Genomic DNA, 21,426 nt, shown 5'->3' on the forward strand with positions numbered 1-21,426 from the left:
CCTGACCCTGCCTTCAGTGCTTTCCCTGCTGCAGCTCCTCGAAGGCTGGCAGAAGGCTGCAGGCATTCAGCAGGATGCCCACAGAGCTCTGTTTTTCAGTGCTGAGAGCTTCCATGTGTTGCAGCAAGTCGCCAGATCGACATCCTGGAGCTGGAGGACCTGGAGAAGGAATGTGTGCTGTCCCGCATCCGGCTGACGCTGGTGCAGCATGACCTGTCCACAGCGGCTGTGGCAGGTAAGAGGGACACTGCAGCCACCTCTGCTTCCCCCGAGGTGCTTCCAGTGCTTCCAGTCCCAGCTCCGTGTGCTTCCAACCCAGAGACAAAGGCAGGAGCTGGCAGGGAGCCTTCAGATCCCCTCCCTGCTACGGAACCTTGCCTCTGGCTTCAGCAGAGCAGGGGAACCAGCTTTAGCTCTTCCCCCATCTTTTGGCTTTGGTTTGCAGCGTGGGGTTATGCTCATGAGTCGGGACAAAAAGGCTTGGAGATCTGGATGGAAATTGCCCCCCAGGTGAAGCAGGATTGGAAAGCCTTAGAAAAACCCCACTTGCTGCAAGGCAAATCCGTGTCCTGGGCAATTCTGCTTCACCAGGGTGTTAGCTTGCCAAACCGGTTCTCTTTTGGGGGAGCAGAAAGCTGCAGCTCTCCCACCCTGACCCTCTGCGTGTGTTCTGCCACTCTCTGTACGGGTTACACAACGTGCCCGTGGTTTTTCCCCTTTAAGTATGAGGAGGAGATGACTTCCCAGTGATGGAGGCACAAGTTGAGTTTCATCTCCTCCTGCCTCTGCCTGTGCTGGCAGAGCTGAGCTGATGAGCTCTGTCGGACACAGGCTATGGTGCCCATGTCCTCCCCCAGCCTGTGCCTCAGCAGAGCTGGCTCCATGGGTCACTGCTGCTTAACTGCAGCCCCCCCAGGCCTCATGAGATGCTCCTGAGGCCAAGAAAGCCTCAGGGTGGTTTACACTGGCCCATTACCACGGTGCTGTTGTAACTGCAGCTGCATTGCATGGGGTTGGGCCCCCAGTAAGCAGCGGGGTGTGACAGGGAGAGGTGTTTTCCTGCTCCTCCTCCTCCTTGCTCCCCATCCTCCTTTTCCCCCCAGGCAATTCCACACCCGAGGAAACGGTTGCTCTCCTGGTGCGGGCCGGGCTCTTCGACACGGCCATCACTCTGTGCCAAACCTTCAAGCTGCCTTTGACACCCATCTTTGAGGGACTCACCTTCAAGTAGGTAGCAGGCTTCTCCCACCCACCTCAGGTGATGCACACGTGCTCCGTGATGCTCATAGGGTGCAGTTTGCAGCACATTGGGCATTAAAAGCTGATGCTGTCCTCACCTTCTCCTTGCCGTGGCTGCTAACGACCACATGGCAGCAGCCAGTGTAGGGGGTTTGGGGTGGAACTTGCTCTTTCACACCTCAAAAGTGAAGATAAGGGAGCCTTGGTGATCAGGTTGGGATGGGAGAGAGGTCACCTTGGTCTCAAGGGTGAGAGCTGGCATCTGATGGTCGCAGTGATCCCAGCCCAGCCACAGCCAGTACCTGGAGCCCTTGCTGGTGCGTTGGCTCATGGCACCTCCTGCTGATGCTCACAGGAGATGCATCCAAGCTGCTGGGCAGCTCTCAGAGCAGAGCACTTGGCTCCGGTGTCAGGTCTCTGTGCTGGCCCTTTGCTCTCGTGCCCCATCTTGACCCCAGGATTCCTCCTGTGCACCAAGCTCTGCTGTGACCTGGTCCTGTGGCTGACTGCATGGAGGACACCTCCTACCCAAGCCCCAAAGCTTCCTAACATGAATTCCCCTGTAACACCTGGAGCAGCTTGGGAATCACTCTAACAGCCACCTTTCCCTGCCAGGGCAGCTCGTTCGTGGCTGCTGCTTGGGAATAGCCCTGCCAAGGGGTGGTTCTGCCGCTGGCAGCTGCGGCTGGGGGGGCTCTGAGGGCAGCACCCCCCTTTGCATTGCTCTGCCTACAGGTGCATCAAGCTGCAGCTGGGAGGGGAAGCAGCGCAGGCAGAGGCCTGGGAGTGGTTAGCAGCAAACCAGCTCTCTGCCCTGGTTACCACCAAGGAGTCCAGGTAAGGCCTTGTCTGGTGGGGGCAGAGAAGAGCTCCCAGCGCTGCTCTCCGTGGTGCAGAGGGCCACAGGGCCATAAACCCCCATAAGGCAGACCTGTGGGGCTGGGACATGGGGAGATCCATGTCCCGTGCTGTCAGCCTGCTCCCGTCATGGGACCTCGGGCAGCAGGCCAGGGGACAGGAGCTGCTGGCACGGGTTCCAAGGGGAAACCCTGCCCTTGCAGTGCCACAGATGAAGCCTGGCGCCTGCTCTCATCCTATCTGGAGCGGTACCCGTCCCAGAACAGCCTGTACCATCGCTGTGTCATCAACAAGCTCCTGGCACACGGCATCCCTCTGCCCAACTGGCTCATCAACAGCTACAAGGTGACACGAGGGATGGGGGACGCTGCTCCGCACATCCCATCTGCTGCCCCTCGCTGTCCTCGGGGGAGCTCCGTTCCCATTCCCAGCCCCAGGAAGCCTTGTGCCCATTCCTGAGGCTCGGAGCAGGTTCCTCCAGCATCGTGGTGGCTCCGGGGTGGGTGCCCTGGTTGATGGTTCCCCCTTTGCTCACAGGAGGTGGATGCTGCCCAGCTCCTGCGGCTCTATCTCAACTATGACCTGCTGGAGGAGGCGGTGGATTTGGTCCTGGAGTACGTGGATGCTGTGCTGGGCAAAGGGCACCGGTACTTTGGAATCGAGGTGAGGCTTTGGGATGTGCTGGAGCCTTCCCTGGGGCACATCCTGCGAGGGCTTGGGAGCTGCTGCGAGGGCTGGAGCAGCTCTGCCATGGAGCCAGGCTGAGAGAGCTGAGCTGGGGCAGCCTGGAGAAGAGAAGGCTCCTGAAGGGGAGACCTGAGAGCAGCTCCAGTGCCTAAAGGGGCTGCAGGGAACCTGGAGAGGGGCTTGGGACAAGGGCCTGGAGGGACAGGCCAAGGGGAATGGCTTGAACCTGCCCGAGGGGAGACTGAGATGAGCTCTTAGGCAGAAGCTCTTCCCTGGGAGGGTGCTGAGGCGCTGGCACAGGGTGCCCAGAGAAGCTGTGGCTGCCCCATCCCTGGCAGTGCTCAAGGCCAGGTTGGACACAGGGGCTTGGAGCAAGCTGCTCCAGTGGAAGGGGTCCCTGCCCGTGGCAGGGGGTTGGAGCTGGAGGAGCTTTAAGCTCCCTTCATTTGTTAGGAATGCCATCCAGAGGGACCTCAACCCGCCTGTGAGCTGGGCTGATGCCAACCTCATGAAGTTTAACCATGGCAAGTGCAAGGTCCTACACCTGGGTCAGAGCAATCCCAGGCCCAGCTACAGGTTGGGCAGAGAAGAGATTGAGAGCAGCCCAAGGAGAAGGACTTGGGGGTGTTGGTTGATGAGAAAATGAACATGAGCCGGCTTCAGTGTGTGCTCACAGCCCAGAAACCAACCGTGTCCTGGGCTGCATCCAAAGCAGCGTGACCAGCAGGTCCAAGGAGGTGATCCTGCCCCTCTGCTCTGCTCTCCTGAGACCTCACCTGGAGCATTGTGTGCAGTTCTGGGGTCCTCAACATAAAAAGGACATGGAACTGTTGGAACAAGTCCAGAGGAGGCCACGAGGATGCTCAGGGGCTGGAGCACCTCCTGTATGGAGACAGGCTGAGAAAGTTGGGGCTGTTCAGCCTGGAGAAGAGAAGGCTGCGGGGAGACCTCAGAGCAGCTTCCAGTGTCTGAAGGGGGCCTATAGGGATGCTGGGGAGGGACTCTTCATTAGGGACTGCAGTGACAGGACAAGGGGTAATGGGTTCAAACTGAAACAGGGGGAGTTTAGATTGGATCTAAGGAGGAAATTCTTTCCTGTGAGGGTGCTGAGGCACTGGAATGGGTTGCCCAGGGAGGTTGTGAATGCTCCATCCCTGGCAGTGTTCAAGGCCAGGTTGGACAGAGCCTTGTGTGCCATGGTTTAGTGTGAGGTGTCCCTGCCCATGGCAGGGGGTTGGAACTGGATGATCTTAAGGTCCTTTCCCACCCTGACTATTCTATGTTTCATCCCAACCCACCCCATGTCTCTGTTGTGCCCGTGAGGGTGCTTCCAGGACAAACGGGTGTGGATCCCCCCCCCATTAGATGCCAGGGGACCTCCTGGCAGGCCCCGGTGCTGCCAGGCCCTGGTGTTCAGGAGCTGTGCCCGTGGTGAGGAGCGTTTCTGCTGCCACTGCACCCCAATGCTCCCTCTGTGTGTGTGTGTCCCCCCAGTTCCCACTCTCAGCCACGGCCCCCATGGTGTGGCTGCCCTACACCGCCATCGACCAGCTGCTGCAGGCGCTGCGGGAGAGCACCACCAACCACCACAGCGTGGAGGTAGGACCGACCCCTTCCCTATGGGGCACCCCATGGTGCCCCCCCCCCCCCCCCCGGCGCTGGGGGGTGTGGAGCAGGAGAAAAGGGGGGCCAGGGGGGAGCCCTCACCTCCTGCTCTGTGCCCTGGCCCAGCTCTACCAGAAGCTCTCGGAGAAGATGGAGGACTACCAGCAGAAGGTGAGCGTGGCCACCCGGGACCGCCTGTACCGCCGCAGCTAGAGCCAGCCCCATAGCCCACGCCTGCAGGGGTAAACGGGGGGGGCTGGCTCGGCCCCTGGTGCTGTGCACACTCCTCCTGTCCCCATCACCATCAGGTTTGAGGATGGGGGGGGGTCACCTCTACCCTGTCCCTCATGGGGGTGATGAGCAGGGCCGGGGGGTGCCGCCGTTGTTCCCCCCCCCTCCTCCCTGTGCCGTCCCCTCGCTGTTATTTATTTGGTGTGGTTTTGGTTAATAAACTCCAAGTGTTGCTACAGGTTTGTGTCCTGCACCCGCAGCCCGGCTGGCGGTGGTACCGCCGTGCCCCACGGCGCTATAGGGTAAGGGGCTATATAGCCCCTAAGGGATGGATTATGCTATAGCGGGGGAGGGGGTACAGCTCTGAAGGGCAGGATTGGGTTATAGGGCCGGCATGGAGCTATAGGCTCAAGTGGCAGCACCATGCTCTAGGGGCTATAGGCTAAGGGGGGAGGCGTTGTGCTATAGGGCAATGATGGAGCCGATAGGTTTGAGTGCCAGGAGTGGGGCTATGGGGCAGATAGGACTGGAAGAGGGCTATAGGCTCCTAGGTCAGCACTGCTCTAGGGCAGGGATGGGGCTATAGGCTCCCAGGGTGGCACTGTGCTATAGGGCAAGAGAGCCACTATAGAACCACAGGGCAGGGATGGAGCTATAAGCTCAGGGGCCAGTACTGTGCTCCAGGACAGGAACGGGGCTATAGGACTGGAGGGGGCCTATAGGGGAGGAACAGAGCTATATGTTCACAGGATAGCAGTGTGTTACAGCACATGCATGGGACCTGCAGGTTCAGGGGGCAACACTATGCTGTAGGGCAGGTGGGGGTCTATATGACGGGCCGGGCCTATAGGACAGGGATGGGGTCTGTAAGTCATGACAGAGGTCTATAGGGCAGAGGCTATAAACCCAAGGTATCTATAGGGCAGGGCTGAGACTATAAGCCCAGGGTGTCTATAGGGCAGGATTGGGTCTCTAACCCCAAGGTGTCTATAGGGCAGGGATGGCTCTATAGGGGAGGGTTGAGGCTATAAACCCAAGATGTCTATAGAGCAGCGATGGCTCTATAGGGGAGGGCTGAGGCTATAAACCCAATGTGTCTATAGGGCAGGGATGGCTCTATAAACCCAAGGTGTCTATAGGGCAGGGACAGGTCTATAGGGCAGGGATGGGTTTATAAACCCAGGGTGTCTATAGGGCAGGGATGGCTCTATAAACCCAAGGTGTCTATAGGGCAGGGACGGGTCTATAGGGCAGGGATGGGTTTATAAACCCAGGGTGTCTATAGGGCAGGGATGGCTCTATAGGGCAGGGATAGCTCTATAAATCCAAGATGTCTATAGGGCAGGGATGGGTCTATAGGGCAGGGATGGCTCTATAAACCCAAGGTGTCTATAGGGCAGGGATGGCTCTATAAACCCAAGGTGTCTATAGGGCAGGGATGGCTCCATAAACCCAACGGGGGGAAGGGGGGGTACCCCGCGTTCCCCCCTTCCCCCGCCTTCCCCCCTTCCCCCCGCCTTCCCCGGCCCCTTTGTTTCCACAGACGAACCCGAAGCCCTCACCGCACACCCAGCGCCCCCCGCCGTCAAGCCCACAGGTAACGCTGGTTTCCTGAGGTAAAATGAAGGGAAAACCGCCCCAAAATGGGTTTTTCCAACCGGTTTTACACAGGGAACAGCTGTATTGCTCGAAAAGAGGGGTTTTTCCCCTCATAAATGCGGTTTTTAATCACTTTAGGGTGTTTAATATGAGGGGGTGTGGTTGTACCCCTTTAACTGCTTGGTTAAATTAACCCCATCCTAAACGCCTTACTGTTAGGATGCCAGCATCATTTGAATCGCTTTGGGGGTTTATTCCCCTTGTGGGGTCACTTCTTAGCCTCATTACCCCATTTCTTACAGGGTTCCCCACAGGTAACGCTTGTTTCCTGAGGTAAAATGAAGGGAAAACCGCCCCAAAATGGGTTTTTCCAACCGGTTTTATGCAGGGAACAGCTGTATTGCTCGAAAAGAGGGGTTTTTCCCCTCATAAATGCGGTTTTTAATCACTTTAGGGTGTTTAATGGGGGGGTGGGGTGGGTGGTTGTACTCCTTTAACTGCTTTGTTAAATTAACCCCATCCTAAACGCCTTACTGTTAGGGTGCCAGCATCATTTGAATCGCTTTGGGGGTTTATTCCCCTTGTGGGGTCACTTCTTAGCCTCATTACCCCATTTCTTACAGGTTTAGGGTGAGGATCCCATTTAACTCCATTCAGGATGCTATCGAGTGATTCCACCCCCTTATTTTGGGGGGGGAATAGGGGTTTTACCCCCACTTTGCTGTTTCTCAAGGCTGTGGTGTGATGTTATATCCTCTCTTTAAATCATAGAATAGTTACGGTTGGAAAGGACCTGATGCTTTCTTCCCTTAAAAATGCAGATAATGGGATAGTTTTCCACCCAGTGTGTTTTTATAGAATCATAGAATAGTTAGGGTTGGGAAGGACCTTAAGATCATCCAGTTCCAACCCCCCTGCCATGGGCCATTCACAACCTCCCTGGGCAACCCATTCCAGTGCCTCAGCACCCTCACAGGAAAGAATTTCCTCCTTAGATCCAATCTAAACTTCCCCTGTTTCAGTTTGAACCTGTTACCCCTTGTCCTGTCACTGCAGTCCCTAATGAAGAGTCCCTCCCCAGCATCCCTATAGGCCCCCTTCAGACACTGGAAGCTGCTCTGAGGTCTCCCCGCAGCCTTCTCTTCTCCAGGCTGTTATTCCTGCTGGGAATAACAAGTGGTACTCTTTTTCCTTACCTATTACTTTTATTGCCTACTATTAATCCTTAAATCACAGAATCCCGGCCTGGTTTGGAATGAAGGGACCTTAAAGCTCCTCTGGCTCCAGCCCCAATCTCTTCCACTGGAGCAGCTTGCTCCAAGCCCCTGTGTCCAACCTGCCCTTGAGCACTGCCAGGGATGGGGCAGCCACAGCTTCTCTGGGCACCCTCACAGGGAAGAGCTTCTGCCTTATCTCCAACCTGAACTCCCCCTGTTCCAGTCTGAGCCCATCACCCCCTGTCCTATTGCTCCAGTCCCTGATGAAGAGTCCCTCTCCAGCATCCTACTGAACTCAAAATACAGTGATGTTCTGAGCAGTGATTCCCCCTCCATGGTTTGCAGGCAGGATATGATTTCCCCCCCCCCCTTTTATTTTTCTAGGGCTGGGGAATTCTTTTCTCCTCCCAGTTTTGTTGGGATTTTTACCACCCAAGGAACGCGTTTCCCATTCCCAGTGCGGCTGGGGGCTGTTCCCTTTTGCATTTTGGGGGTCAGGAGCTATCCCTCCCTTTAATGGGGAGGAGCCGCTGAGGATCCCTCGCTCTGCCTTCCCCAGGCGGTCTGTGCCTGCTCGGTGCCTATGCAGACAGTGACGATGAGGAGGGTGAGACCCCAGAGAAGCCTTCCCGTTCCGTGGATGCCAATGGCAGCAATTCCTCGGATATCGACAGCACCTTGGCCAACTTCCTGGCGGTGAGTGCAGCTCCAGGGGGGAGCTCCGTGCTCTGCGGTGCTGAGCTCCGCTCTCGCCTCCTTTGGGATCAGAACCTGACCATGGGGCTGTTGTTTCCCCAGGAGATCGATGCCATCACGGCTCCCCCGCAGCCCGCAGAGCCCGCTGCAGCCTCAGCCTCCTCCTCCTCTTCCTCTGTGCTTCCCCCCACACCTCCCCGCCCGGAGCCCAAGGACCCAGGCTCAGGGCAGCCCTCGGGCACAGCCAATGGTGCTGATCCTGGGCCTGTGCAGGAGTGGCAGTATGACACCCAGTGCTCCCTGGCTGGAGGTGAGGCCCTCATCCACCCTGCGGAGCATGGCCCTGCTGGGGGGGGGCAAGTGGGTGTCACTGGGGGAAGAAAGGGAGGGTGGCAGTAGAAACATAGAACTAGAGAATGGGTTGGGTTGGAAGGGAGCTTAAAGCTCCTCCAGCTCCAACCCCGACCCCTTCCACTGGAGCAGCTTGCTCCAAGCCCCTGTGTCCAACCTGGCCTTGAGCACTGCCAGGGATGGGGCAGCCACAGCTTCTCTGGGTACCCTGTGCCAGCGCCTCAGCACCCTCACAGGGAAGAGCTTCTGCCTTATCTCCAACCTGAACTTCCCCTGTTTCGGTTTGAACCCATCACCCCTTGTCCTGTCGCTGCAGTCCCTGATGCAGGGTCCCTCTCCAGCATCCTTGTAGCCCCCTTCAGACACTGGAAGCTGCTCTGAGGTCTCCACACTACCCCAGTGTTCTCAGCCTGGCTCCATACGGGAGCTGCTCCAGCCCCTGAGCATCCTCGTGGCCTCCTCTGGCCTTGCTCCAACAGCTCCATGGCCTCTTTATGCTGGGGGCACCAGCCCTGCCCCCGGTGGGGTCTCACAGAGCAGAGGGGCAGGATCACCTCCCTGGGAGCTGATGGGGTCGGTGTTGTGCTGTGGATCCCATCCTGTCCTTGTCCCTGGCAGTGGGGGAGCTGGAGATGGGTGACTGGCAGGAGGTGTGGGATGAGAACACAGGCTGCTACTACTACTGGAACACCCAGAGCAACGAGGTGACCTGGGAGCTGCCCCAGTACCTGGCCACGCAGGTCCAGGGCCTGCAGCACTACCAACACAGGTCGGTGACCCCCCCGCCAGACCCTATGGGGGGACCTGTGGGGATGTCGTCCCTATTCCTGCCCTTCACAGCCTCTCCTCTTCCTCAGCAGCACCGTGGCAGGTGCCAACGGTGGCTTCGTAGCAGCGGCTGAGGTGTACCCCCAGGAGAAGGGGGTCGGCCGGGGGCCCCCCATCACCAAGCGGGAGGTGAAGAAGGTCAGTCAGGTGTGCTCAGCACCAGGGTCTGGTGGCCACAGGGCATGGAGATGCCCTTTGGGCTTGCTCCGTGGTGGGCCGCAGCTCAAAAAGAGGTGCCCCATCACCACGGGCTCCTTCCTCTGTGGGGCTGGCATGAGGGGCTGGGAGCTGCTGGCAGCTCACTGTGGGGTTTGACCCGCAGGAGGTGAATGAGGGTGTTCAGGCCCTCTCCAACAGCGAGGAGGAGAAGAAAGGGGTGGCCGCAGCCCTCCTGGCACCGCTCGTGCCTGATGTGGTGAAGGAGGAAGAGGAGCGGTGGAGGAGGAAGGTGATCTGCAAAGAGGAAGTGGAGCCCCCTCCAGAAGAGGAGGCGAAAGCAGAAGAGGCTCCGGCCGCTCCAGAAGAGCCGGAGCCCAGCAGAGATCCCCTCCTGGAAGACCCGCTCCAGGAGGAGCTGTGCAGCGTGGTGCAGTCAGGGGAGAGCGCTGAGGAGGAGGAGGAGGAGGAACAGGACACCCTCGAGCTGGAGATGGTGCTGGAGAGGAAGAAGGTGAGGAGCGAGGAGCCTTTTCCCTATGGCTGCTCCTCAGGAGGAGGCTGATGGCCCTGTGTGTCCCCCGCAGGCGGAGCTGCGTGCCCTGGAGGAGGGCGATGGCAGCGTGTCCGGCTCCAGCCCGTTGTCCGACGGGAGCCAGTCGGCCCCGCAGGATCCGGCCCGCAGGTTGGCTTCCAAACGGGGCAAGTGGAAACTCTTTGTGGGAGCTGCCAGCCCCGAGTCTGCCAGTCGAGGCTCCAGCAAAACAGGCCGGGAAAGCCCGGAACAGGGAGAAGCAGGTAATGGGAAAGGCTCCCTTGGGAGCAGGGCGGGGGGTGGATGGGCTGCAGCTCTTCTCCCAAAGGGGTGCCTGGATGGGCACTGCCAGGTTCTGCCCTTCATCCCGTTAAGGAGCATGGGTGGAGAGTGCCCGAATCCAGTGCTCCTGTCAGGAAAGAGTGCCTGTGCCCAAAGCTTTGTCACAGAGGCAGAACCTCGCTGTGAGGAAGACCCAGTTCGCTTGAGGCTGCTGGATCCTGGGGGGGTGTCAGCTCTTCCGCTCGAGCAACAACACCTCCCCCCCCCCCCATGCTCCTGGTGGTGTTCTGCTGTCCCTGCTCCTTTAGACTCATGACACCCATGTGCGGAGCAGTGCAGTGGGAGCATCATACAAACATTCCCTTAGGGAAAGGAAACCACTGCGTGGCAGTTGTAGTGTTCCGCTGCACCCTGCCCTTTGCTGCCTGTACCAACCCTCCTGCTCCCCCTGCCCAGACGCACTGCAGGGCACAGCCTGTGCCTGGCAGTCCCCGGGGCCCTGGATGTGCTGGTCCCTTCCCAGCACGGGGCTTTGGTCCAGCTCCCTGCCCTGTGGCACAGCTGGAGGGGAACAGCTCCAGTGTCCAGGAAAAGCTGCTCCACCAGTGCCCTGAGCTGAAGAGGGAGATGGAGCCTGCCCCAGAATGGGACTGGTGTGGCCCTAAGGAGTACCTGCTTCAGGCACAGGATCCTTCAGATCCAGGATGAGGCCTGGCGCGGGGTCAGCTCCGAGGGGTGTTTTCATTGGATGGCATTCCCTGTGCCTCGTGCAGCACATCCCTGGAGCTGGTTTCCCACTCAACAGGGGAACAGGGAGCTGTTACTCCAAAATAAGGCATTTATAGCTGAGCACCCTGCTGCTGGGGGGGATTAAGGGACCTCTCTGCTCTTTGAGCACCAGGACACACTGGGAATGGGTGGAGGGGGGTGTTAGCCATAAGGACTTAAGGAATCCCTCACAAACTTCCCTGCTGGAATGTGGCACTTGAGCAGTGCATTGGTCCCAGCTGTCCTGCTGTGCTATAGAGGCAGAACCTTGCGTTGAGCCAACTTTTGGGGAGCTCTGATGCTTATAAACTCTGATGCTTATAAACTTACCTCATACCTGATAATTCCTCCTGATGGAAGCACTGTGGCCACCTGGTGAGCAGCTCCCTTCATGCTTCCTTGAACTCTGGACTCCTCCTCTGCCTGGGAGGACCACCCCACACCAAACCCCAGAGGCAACGACCCCTCTGTCCCTTTTAACTCCAGGCTCTTGTCACTGGCTCCTGTAGGAAAGGAGGCTCCATCCCTGCCCTCTCCAGCCAGCCGTGTGCTGGTGAGAGAACCAACCTCTCCTTTCTTCTCCTGCAGCAGCCAGCATGGAAACAACTGATGCCATTCCAGACAAAGAACCAGAGGCTGAGGAGCCCCAAGAGAAAGCCAAAAGCCAGGGGCCACCCAAAGTGGAAGAGGAGGAGCAGGACCTCAAGGTATGGAGACGGGGAGGTGCGTGTCGGTGAGATCCGAGGCAGCAGCAGCAGCATGGAGGGTAGCTTTGGCTACCTCTGCCCAGGGGAGGCCAGCAGCCACGGGGACACTTGAGCTTTGGGTGGTGCCTCTGTGCCATGTGCCAGTGGGGATGGCATCTGTATCCCTGTGGAAGCTCTAAACCTCCGATCCCAGGGTTAGATCCTGCTCTGAGAGCAGCCGTGCAGCACTGGGCTGGCATCCCCGATGCTGATACCCCTGCCAGGAGCCAGCAGCGAAGGCTTGGAAAACCCATTCCATGGACTCCAAGGGGGGGGAGTGTGGGGGGTTCAGAGCCTGAGCCCTGGGACTTGTGACAGAGGGGGCCGTGTTTGTCTTGACTCTCTTTTCACCAATAACCATGTTACAGTCCGGTGGCACGTCCCGTTCCCAGGCGGAAGACTCCTCGTCCGTAATCTCTCTGTTTCTGGAGCCTGCTGGTACCTGTTGCTCTTCCCTTCCTCCCAGGGTCACTTGTGGAAGCTGTTGTTAGCTCCAGACCGGGGGTTTCTGCAGCATCTGCTGCTGGTTTGCACTCCCCAGCCTTGGTTTGCTCTTTGTGGCTGTGGCGGGGACACACGGAGCCGTCAGGGAGACCTTTGGCCTTGGAATTCCCTGCTCGCTCATTACCTGTGCTGTGCAGTTTGGCTCCTAAGCATCCTTCTGGTAGCAAACGTTGGCACCAATGTGTGCTGGGTGGTTTCTTGATGGGAAGTCAAAAGCCAGCCTCCTCCCTGCCCTCCGTTCCTGCCACTTCGTTATTTTTCCAGTGGGGAAGGAAAGGATTTCCTGGCAGATGCATAGAACCATGGAATGGTTCGGGCTGGAAGGGAGCTTAAAGCTCATCCAGCTCCAACCCCTGCCACGGGCAGGGACCCCTTCCACTGGAGCAGCTTGCTCCAAGCCCCTGTGTCCAACCTGGCCTTGAGCACTGCCAGGGATGGGGCAGCCACAGCTTCTCTGGGCACCCTGTGCCAGCGCCTCAGCACCCTCCCAGGGAAGAGCTTCTGCCTAAGAGCTCAGCTCAGTCTCCCCTCTGCAGGTTCAAGCCATTCCCCTTGGCCTGTCCCTACAGGCTCTTGGCCAGAGCCCCTCTCCAGGTTTCCTGCAGCCCCTTTAAGCACTGGGAGCTGCATCTCGCCTATGAAATAAGGAGAGCTGAGATGGGATGCCCCTGCCCCAGCACAGCAGCATCCTCATGAGGCTTGAGGAGGTTTTTAACTGAATTTTCAGTAAAATAAGGTAAAACAGTCCCCAGCAGAACCAGGCTCGCTGGCCCTGGAGCCTTTCAAGCCATCCCCGGCGCTGTGGGATGGGCAGTGCAGTGTGGCACTTCCCCACGCGGGATCCCTTTGGAGGCGGTGGAGGGATGCCGTCTCCTCGGGTAATCCATTGCCTTCATCACTTTGGGGTCATCTCTCTTTGGCCAGCTCTGGTTTGCAGGGATCCACCGGGGCCTCCTCTGCCCGCTCACCCTCAGCACTGGGATATTCCCTGGCTTCTCCATAGCTAACGTGGGAATGAATTCATTTCCCTGCCTCGGGCATCTGCTAAAGAGTGCAAGGGAAAACAACCTTTTCAGAGCATTCCCGTTGGGGTACCCCTTCCTTGTGTCCCCATTCCTGGCTTACAGCCGCTGCCATGCCTCCCCTCAGCTGGGGGATGGACGTGGGGATCCCCCTGTCCCTGGGCAGTGCCCACACTGGATTTGGCTCCCGCTGGGTGCTGCGGTTGAGTGATGGTTGTCACTGTGGGACTGAGTCTCTAACGGAGATCCTGTCTCTGCTCACGAGGGAATCCTGAAACCATACCCCAGCCCTTTGGGCTTTCCTTTGGGAAGCAGTTGGATCAGACGGAGCGCTTCCTGGTGTAACTCCAGAGCCTACTCCCTTCCTTTGGGACGAGCTCCTGCATGGAGAAGCCAGGATTCCCTGGCACCTCCCTCCCTCAGCTACAGCGGGGCGCAGGAGGGAGCGGGGCTGACAGGGAGCCACATCCCAAACCCCGTTTGCCGGGATGGCCTGGAGCGAGCCGCGGGGGCCGCAGGCGCCCGGCGCCGCTGTGGGAGGGCGGCTCTTGACTCTGTCCCCTTTGTCCCCGGCAGTTTCAGATCGGAGAGCTGGCAAACACCCTGACTAACAAACTGGAGTTCCTGGGCATCCACAGGCAGTCTATCTCCAACTTCCACATGCTGCTGTTGCAGACAGAGGTAACCAAGCCTTGCCCCGCTCCCCTTGCTCCCTCTGGCCTTGTGTTCCGAAGCGGATCACATCCTGCCCGGTGATCCTGGGGGCCGTGTGCCCCCCTTCCTTCTTTCCCCTTCCCTCCATGTATGGGGGGGGGGGGGAAGAGCATGGCTTTGCACGGAGGCACTGGCTTCCTCCTGCCCCCCTCCCCCATGCAAGGGAGTCTCCCCAATCTCATGTCCCTGGGGTGGGGTTGGGGGTCTGTTTGTGGCCTCCCTCCAACAGCTTTCCCCCCACGTCCCCCCCTTGGTTCTTGCCCTGCAGACCCGCATTGCAGACTGGCGCGAAGGTGCTCTCAATGGAAACTACCTCAAACGCAAACTCCAAGACGCAGGCGAACAGCTCAAACAATACGAAATAAACGCCACCCCTAAAGGCTGGTCCTGCCACTGGGACAGGTACGAGCTCTCCTCCCTTTCTCACCTTTCATCTCTGACATCTCAGACATGAGTTGTGACCATCAGCACGCGACGACGTGGGCGCCGGTCCCCTCTCGGACACTTGAGAGCAAGCGGCTGTGTTAGCAATGCTGGGCAGGCAGAGAGCAGCATCTCCCGGCGCTCGCAGCACCGCCGTGGGGTTTGAGGCAAGCACCCCGCAGCCGGAGGATCCCAGAGACGGAGCTGATTTCCCCCCTTGATCGGACAGAGCTCGTGGTCACTCCCGAGTGGAAGGCGCTGTTGGAGGGCGGGCCTGGGGGGTCGCGCATGCGAGAGCTCTGTGAACTTTGCAGGATGGCTGGATCACCTCTTCTGACCAACAGCTCTACCCAAGGACAAACCCCAGCTCCCCGCCGGAACGAAGAACAAGAGTTGTGTCTGCTGCCAGCAGGTCAGACCCAAACATTTCTTTGTCCTTTCCTTTTGATGGTTTTTCTGGATGGAATTGCTTTTCCTTTGTTTTGAAATCTTTGCTCTTTTGTTTTTCAGCTCCCAGATCCGCTCCCTCTCTCTAGCATTCACTGTGTTGGTTTTGACACCCTATAAAGCCGCCTCCTCCGCGCACCACGGGGGTAGGGGGGGGGGGCAGCCTCTCCTCTCCATCGGGGCTGTTCCCCCCCTCCCGGTGCCTCTTCTCGGAGGGCGACTTCCAGCCCGAGGGGGCAGCGCTTGCAAGCCCCCCCTCCCCGGGGAGGGGGGGGCCTGGCGACGTCGCTCTGCTGCTCCTTCCCGAGAAGGGAGGGGGGGGCCGGTTCAGGGGCGACCTGCAGGCAGCCAGCAAACTAGCTCTTGAGCCAAAAGCACCTCCGGGCTCTCTCCGGTCCTCTCAAACGTTGTTGTGGGAACGGTGGCAGCCCTGCTGCCAAGCCAAAGGGGCTCTGAAGCCCTGCGAGAGGGAGGCAGGCCCGCCTCGGAGTGTCGGTGGCGGGGAAGGGAAGCTAAAAGCTGCCTTCTGTTTCTTGTGCTTTAGGGAGCATAGACGCTATTTCTATGTTAACGAGCGCTCAGGAGAGTCCCAGTGGGAGTTCCCCGACGGGGAGGACGAAGAGGAAGGCCAGCGGACAGCCGACGGGAAGGCCAGCGCCAGTCCTCCTAAACCACCCCCAAAGGACAAGGGAGAGCACGCCGAGGATGCTGCCGAGCGCCCCGCAGGTACGGCCCGGGCTGAGGGGGGGATCCTTGTGGGTTGGGGGGGGGTCTGAGCCCCAGGGTGGGCGTCGTGAGGCCGCACCGAGCGCTCAGGTGGTAGGGATCCCTCCTTGTGGCCTCGTGGTGCCTTCAGTGAAGCATCCACGTTGTCCCGTTGGATTTAGGCGTCGTTGCAGCGGTGCCGGGGAAGGCGACGTCGAGCCCATGGCCTGAGCTCTGCCTGCAGGGCCCTGGCAGGGAGGCAGCAGCAGGCGGCCCCGTCCGTCGCGTGGGTTTTCAAGCCTGTGTCGATGTGTATTCTTCAGGCTCCCTTTGTAAAGAACCCTTCTCAGGCCAAGTTCCTGCTCCGTCTCTCATGCCGCTCACCCCATTTTGGACTCTGCTTCAGTCTTCCGTCCCGGTCCTCCAGCCTCCTTTGCCTTTGGAAATGCCTCCCCCGCCTCCGCCGCCACCGGATTCGCCTCCGCCGCCCCCTCCGCCGCCGCCACCGCCGGGAGAAGATGGAGAGATCCAGGAAGTGGAGATGGAAGATGAGGGGGGCGAGGAGCCGCCTGCCCCGGGCACAGAGGAAGACGCTCCCCTGAAGCCTCTCCCGCGCCCGGCTGCCACCGGCAGCACCCAGGTGAGAGCTCCCATCCCGCGCCACGGAGAGGGTGCTGGTGCGTGGCCTCGGGGCTCTGCCCCTCACCTCCTGCTCCCCTCCAGGCTGCCGCCGAAGCCAGCCCAGTGCCGCTGCTCTCGGTGAAGCCGCCGAAGAGGAAAGCCGTGGAGATGGCCCCGGCGCTGCTGCAGCGCACGGCCACCATCGGCAGCTGCCCCGTGCTCTACAGCCAGCCCCTGCTGCCCACCGCCAAGTACCAGCCCTCACCGGTGCCCTTGGCCTCGCTCCGGCCCCGCCAGCGCCTGCAGGGCGAGCTCCAGGCTCGCCCCAACCTCCGCATGGGGCCGGGCCCCCAGCCCACCCCAATGGGGCTGCAGCCGGGCTACATGAGCGTCACCGCGCCCGCCGCACCGGCCCTCATGAGCTACTCGGAGTGCGCCACCTCCGTCAGCCTGGCCGCGGCTGCCGTGCAGCCAGCACCGGTGCGAGGGGCCCTGCCCGCTGCCAACACCAGCACCGGCACCACGGAGCAGCCACCGCCACCGCCGCCCCCACAGACACCCCCCCCTCCCGTCCCCAAGGCCCCACCGCCGCCGCCGGACAAGGAGAAGCCGAGGAAGGGGCGGAAGGAGAAGGTGAGCGCATGCGGCGGTGCCGCGGCGATGCCTCTACCCCCCCCCTTTCCCAGCCAGCCTCCCACCGCGGCTCATGGCGTGTCTGGCACAGGGCAAGAAGGGCAAGACAAAGATGCCGTCGCTGGTGAAGAAGTGGCAGAGCATCCAGCGGGAGCTGGACGAGGAGGACAATTCCAGCTCCAGCGAGGAGGACCGGGAGACCACGGCCCAGCGGCGCATCGAGGAGTGGAAGCAGCAGCAGCTCATGAGGTACGTGCTGCCTTCGCTTGACGGATGCTTCCTCGCCCCCCGCCACCGGCATCCCCATCTCTGCTCCCCATAGAGGCAGTGGGGGTGCTGACACCCCTCTTGGTTGGTCCCGCAGCGGCATGGCAGAGAGAAACGCCAACTTCGAGGCGCTGCCCGAGGACTGGCGAGCGCGGCTCAAGCGGAGGAAAACGGCGTCGAGCACGTGAGGGCCCCGGAGCCGCTGGCATTCCCGACCCTTTTCCTTCCTTTTTTTTTTACACATGTACAGTTCCAAACCCTTCCCGTGCCCATTGCCCAATAAACTGTAGGAGTTTGGGACGCGCTGTGCGGTGGAAGGGGGGTGGTTTGGAGCTGGTGTTGCTCCGGGTGATGCCGTTGGGGCCCCGGTGTTGTCCAGGAACACTGAATCCCTCTGGCTCCTGTCCCAGCGGCACCGGAGCTCTTGCCGTGCTGCAGCCCAAGGAGGGGGAACCAAGGGGGTTTGGGGGGGGGGGCTGCTCCCCGATCCCTACGACAGCTTCATGCATCACCACTTGAGCTACTATGGTTACTTCCAAGGTAGGAAGATGGGGCTGTGGCTGCCCCGTTGTCCCCTCGTGCCCCCCAAGTGTGGGGCCGTAGCGTTGCTCTCCCCAAGGCCACAAGATGAGTGCACACAAGAGCCCCATGTCCTCGGGGGACCCCATGGAGCAGCGTCCCACTGAGGCACTCAGCATGAGCAGCACCAATCCTGGCCACTGGCAGGGTCCTGGGCCAGAGCCGAGCTGTGAGTGGGGGAACCCCGCCTCCTGCACTGGGGCTGCCCCCGATTTGGGGTGTTGGGGGTGTCCCCACCCCAGCGTGCCACTGGGCCCCCCCAGCTCCTCCTGCAGCCCCCCGGGGCCCACTGAGCCCCTCCCTGCAGCACCGGGGGGCCCTCGGGGAACCACGGGGTCCCTTTGCTGGGCCCCCATCGGGGGGGCTCCTGCCCCCTCCCCGCTGGCCTGTGGAGTGCGAGGTCATCCCGGAGAGCATCGAGCACATCGGTGAGGGGCAGCTCCTGCTCTGTCCCCCCCATAACACCAGACCCTGCTGTGCCCATGGTCCCCATCACCATCCTGTGCCCCCCACCTCAGAGTGGGTCCCCCCTGAACTGGAGCCCTTCTGCCAGCCCACGAGCATGGAGCAGGCCCCGGCCACCCTCAGCGAGGAGCAGGGCACCGTCATCTATAACTGCAGCCCAGGTAGTGGGAGCAGGCAGCACCCATGGGTGCCCCCTCTGCCTCCCCAAACACCCATCGCTGGGCCTCTCTGCAGTGCCCCACGGCGCCGGCTTCACCCACGCCTGCGTTGGGGGTGCCCCGGGCCCCCTGTCCGCGGCAGCAGCACCCTTGGAGGGGCCCCAGGACACGATGCTGCTCTTTGAGTCCTGCTTTGAGAGCAGCAACCTGCAGAGAGCCATCAAGTTGTAAGGGGCTGGGGTGGGGAGGCCCTGGCGGTGCTGGCAGCCGGCGCATGGCCCATTCCCACCGCACAGGGGTCCCTATGAGTATGTGCTGCGGCTGCGGCCGGACCTGTTCACCACCAGGCACACCCTATGGTTCTACTTCCGCTTCCAAAACACCCGCCGGGAGCCCCTGTACCGCTTCACCATCGCCAACCTCGCCAAGGCCAAGAGCCTCTATGGTGAGGGCATGAGGCCGCTGCTCTACTCCCAGTGGGATGCCCAGAGCCGCGGCATCGGCTGGCGCCGCGTTGGCACCGACATCCGGTACTACCACGGTGCTGGTGACGGTGACCGGGAGCCGGCTGCGTTCCACCTCTCCTGGGCCTTGCGCTTCCCCCACGATGGGGGTACCTGCTGCTTCGCCCGCTCCTACCCCTACACCTGCACGGACCTGCAGCGCTACCTGCGGGCCCTGATGGGTGACCTGGTGCGGGCACTGTGCCACAGCCTGGCCGGCAACACTGTGTACGTGCTGACCAGCACCAGCGCTGATGGCTCGGCCCCCAAGCGCGCCGTGGTGCTGAGCGCCTGTGCGCACCCCAGGGAGAGCAGCGGCTCCTGGGCCATGTGCGGCTGCCTCAACTTCCTGCCCAGCGCCGACGTGTGGCTCCTGCGGCGCCTCTTTGTCTTCACCGTGGTGCCGATGCTCAACCCCGATGGGGTGGTGGTGGGCAATTCCCGCTGCTCCCTGTCCGGCTGGGATCCCAACAGGGCTTACGGAACATCGGGGCCGGGAGCGTTCCCTGGAGTGTGGCACCTGCGGGCGATGGTTGAGAGGTGAAGGGTGGTACTGGAAGGTGAGGGGACGGTGGTGGAGGTGGTGGTGGTGACATCCTAGCGTGCCCAGGGTGCTGGCAGAGCGGGAGGTGGTGCTGTACTGCGACTTCCACGGGCACAGCCGGAAGAACGACGTCTCCATGTACGGCTGCGACGGCGGCGGGGCTGCGGCTGCACCAGTGCATCTTCCCCTTGATGTTCAGCAAGAACGCCCCGGACAAGGTGGGGGGCAATGGTGTCCTGAGCGGTGAAGGCCACCGCTGTGTCCTTATGGGGCTGGGGTGCTCACCCCGGGCTCGGCCCCAGTTCTCCTTCCCCAGCTGCAAGTTCAAGGTGCAGAAGAGAAAGCTGGGGACGGGCCGGGTCGTGATGCGGCGCTTGGGGGGGCTCCAACAGCTACACCCTGGAGGCGGCTTTCGGCGGCTCCATGCTGGGTGAGGGCTCGCGGGTGACGGTGTCGGTGCCTCGGGGCCGGGTGGGCCCCGGGTTGCGGAGCTGCCCCGTGCCCCCTTTGTGTCCCTGCAGGCGGGAGGAACTCCCGCTTCACCGTGCGGGACCTGACGGCGCTGGACGCCCACCTCTGCAACTCCCTGCTGGACCTGTGCGACCCTGACCCGGCCAAGGTGGGCTCCAACCGCAGCACCCGCGGTGCTCCCGGGGCCCCCGGCAGCTGGTGTTGGTGCTGGTACTGCTGCCAGTGGTGCTGGTGTTGGTGATGGTGCTGGTGCCAGTGCTGGTACTGCTGTCAGTGGTGCTGGTGTTGGTGCTGGTACTGCTGCCAGTGGTGATGGTGATGGTGGTGCTGGTGATGGTGCTGGTGCCAGTGCTGGTACTGCTGTCAGTGGTGCTGGTGTTGGTGCTGGTACTGCTGCCAGTGGTGATGGTGATGGTGGTGCTGGTGATGGTGCTGGTGCCAGTGGTGCTGGTGTTGGTGATGGTGCTGTCAGTGGTGCTGGTGTTGGTGCTGGTACTGCTGCCAGTGGTGATGGTGATGGTGGTGCTGGTGATGGTGCTGGTACTGCTGTCAGTGGTGCTGGTGTTGGTGATGGTGCTGGTGCCGGTGGTGCTGGTGTTGGTGCTGGTACTGCTGCCAGTGGTGATGGTGATGGTGGTGCTGGTGATGGTGCTGGTGCCGGTGCTGGTACTGCTGTCAGTGGTGCTGGTGTTGGTAATGGTGCTGGTGCCGGTGGTGCTGGTGTTGGTGCTGGTACTGCTGCCAGTGGTGCTGGTGCCGGTGCCAGTGTTGGTGCTGGTGGTGCCAGTATTGGTGCTGCTGGTACTTCTGCCAGTGGTGCCAGTACTGGTGTTGCTGGTGCCGGTGTTGGTGCCCGCTGACCGCGCTCCTCCTCCTCCTCCCCGCAGCACCACCGGCTCCGACAGCTCCGTGTGGGACTCGCTCCCGGAGCTCCCTCGGTGCCTCCGGTCGGGCTCAGCCCTCGCCGCTTTGCAGCCGGAGCAGCGCAGGAGGCAGCGGCTGCGGAGCCGCAGGGCCAGGAGCACCGAGCGCGGCCTCAGCGAGCGCTGCCGCCGGGAGCCGGGACCCCGCCACCGCCTCCCGGACCCGCGCCCCTCGCGACCCGGTGCTGCCGCTGCGGCCTCTCCCCTCGCAGCCGCTTCTGCCGGGCCGTGCTCCGAGCGCGGCTCCAGGCCCCGCCCGGTCCCTCCGGGCCGCCTGTGCTCGCCATTAAAGCGGGGCCGGGGCCGGGACTGCGTCTGCCGCCGCCGCCTCCTTCCGCGGGCACCGGGCCCCGCCGCCATGGCCGCCCCGCAGGCCCCGTTACCATGGCGGCCCCTCCAGGCCCGTTGCCACGGCGGCGCCTCAGGCCGCAGCCCCCGTTGCCATGGCGACGCCTCAAGGCCTGTACCCCCCCTTTAGGCCCCGTTACCCCGGTGACACCCCCCCGGTTGCCATGGCGACACCTCAAGGCCTGTACCCCACCTTTAGGCCCGGTGACACCCGCCCCCCGTTGCCATGGCGACGCCTCAAAGCCTGTACCCCACTTTTAGGCCCCGTTACCCCTGTGACACCCGCCCCCGTTGCCCTAGC

The 21,426-nt window shown here is 61.3% G+C and overlaps 3 protein-coding genes across 3 annotated transcripts in view; all 3 read left to right on the forward strand.

Moving 5' to 3' along the window:
- Positions 1–4,639, forward strand: part of NUP160 (nucleoporin 160) — a 30,427-nt gene extending 25,788 nt beyond the window's left edge. Inside the window, exons 29-35 of the mRNA XM_057419386.1 lie at positions 125–235; positions 1,104–1,227; positions 1,975–2,076; positions 2,301–2,442; positions 2,635–2,760; positions 4,279–4,383; positions 4,516–4,639. Of these exons, the coding sequence (XP_057275369.1) occupies positions 125–235; positions 1,104–1,227; positions 1,975–2,076; positions 2,301–2,442; positions 2,635–2,760; positions 4,279–4,383; positions 4,516–4,602 (797 nt within the window). The 3' untranslated portion in view covers positions 4,603–4,639. The remainder of the gene's footprint in view (positions 1–124; positions 236–1,103; positions 1,228–1,974; positions 2,077–2,300; positions 2,443–2,634; positions 2,761–4,278; positions 4,384–4,515) is intronic.
- Positions 4,640–5,092: 453 nt separating this feature from the next.
- Positions 5,093–17,351, forward strand: FNBP4 (formin binding protein 4). Its single transcript, XM_057419391.1, has 16 exons — positions 5,093–5,108; positions 6,164–6,217; positions 7,972–8,132; positions 8,235–8,442; positions 9,102–9,252; positions 9,341–9,449; positions 9,634–9,981; positions 10,055–10,265; positions 11,641–11,759; positions 13,901–14,005; positions 14,307–14,440; positions 15,453–15,634; positions 15,937–16,253; positions 16,337–16,867; positions 16,959–17,116; positions 17,232–17,351. Exons 1-16 carry the CDS (start codon positions 5,093–5,095, stop codon positions 17,320–17,322), a joined length of 2,895 nt encoding a protein of 964 aa, XP_057275374.1. The 3' UTR covers positions 17,323–17,351.
- A 134-nt stretch (positions 17,352–17,485) lies between these two features.
- AGBL2 (AGBL carboxypeptidase 2) lies at positions 17,486–21,255 on the forward strand. The gene is given in 13 exon segments (XM_057419393.1): positions 17,486–17,609; positions 17,612–17,674; positions 17,754–17,882; positions 17,977–18,141; positions 18,232–18,339; positions 18,413–18,563; positions 18,633–19,379; positions 19,450–19,542; positions 19,544–19,601; positions 19,686–19,760; positions 19,762–19,813; positions 19,905–20,054; positions 20,474–21,255. Coding segments are annotated over 13 exon segments (2,697 nt in total).
- The last annotated feature ends 171 nt before the right edge of the window (positions 21,256–21,426 follow it).

The sequence above is a fragment of the Pezoporus wallicus genome, unplaced genomic scaffold, assembly GCF_028554395.1.
Source record: "Pezoporus wallicus isolate ANWC-B61680 ecotype Strahan unplaced genomic scaffold, APGP_CSIRO_Pwel_v1 contig_11336, whole genome shotgun sequence".
In the NCBI taxonomy this organism is placed as follows: domain Eukaryota; kingdom Metazoa; phylum Chordata; class Aves; order Psittaciformes; family Psittacidae; genus Pezoporus; species Pezoporus wallicus.

Coding starts and splice junctions, on each gene's coding strand:
- FNBP4 (XM_057419391.1), top strand. Junction 9,450..9,633: donor CCAAGCGGGAGGTGAAGAAG/GTCAGTCAGGTG, acceptor TTTGACCCGCAG/GAGGTGAATGAGGGTGTTCA. Junction 16,254..16,336: donor CTGCCACCGGCAGCACCCAG/GTGAGAGCTCCC, acceptor GCTCCCCTCCAG/GCTGCCGCCGAAGCCAGCCC.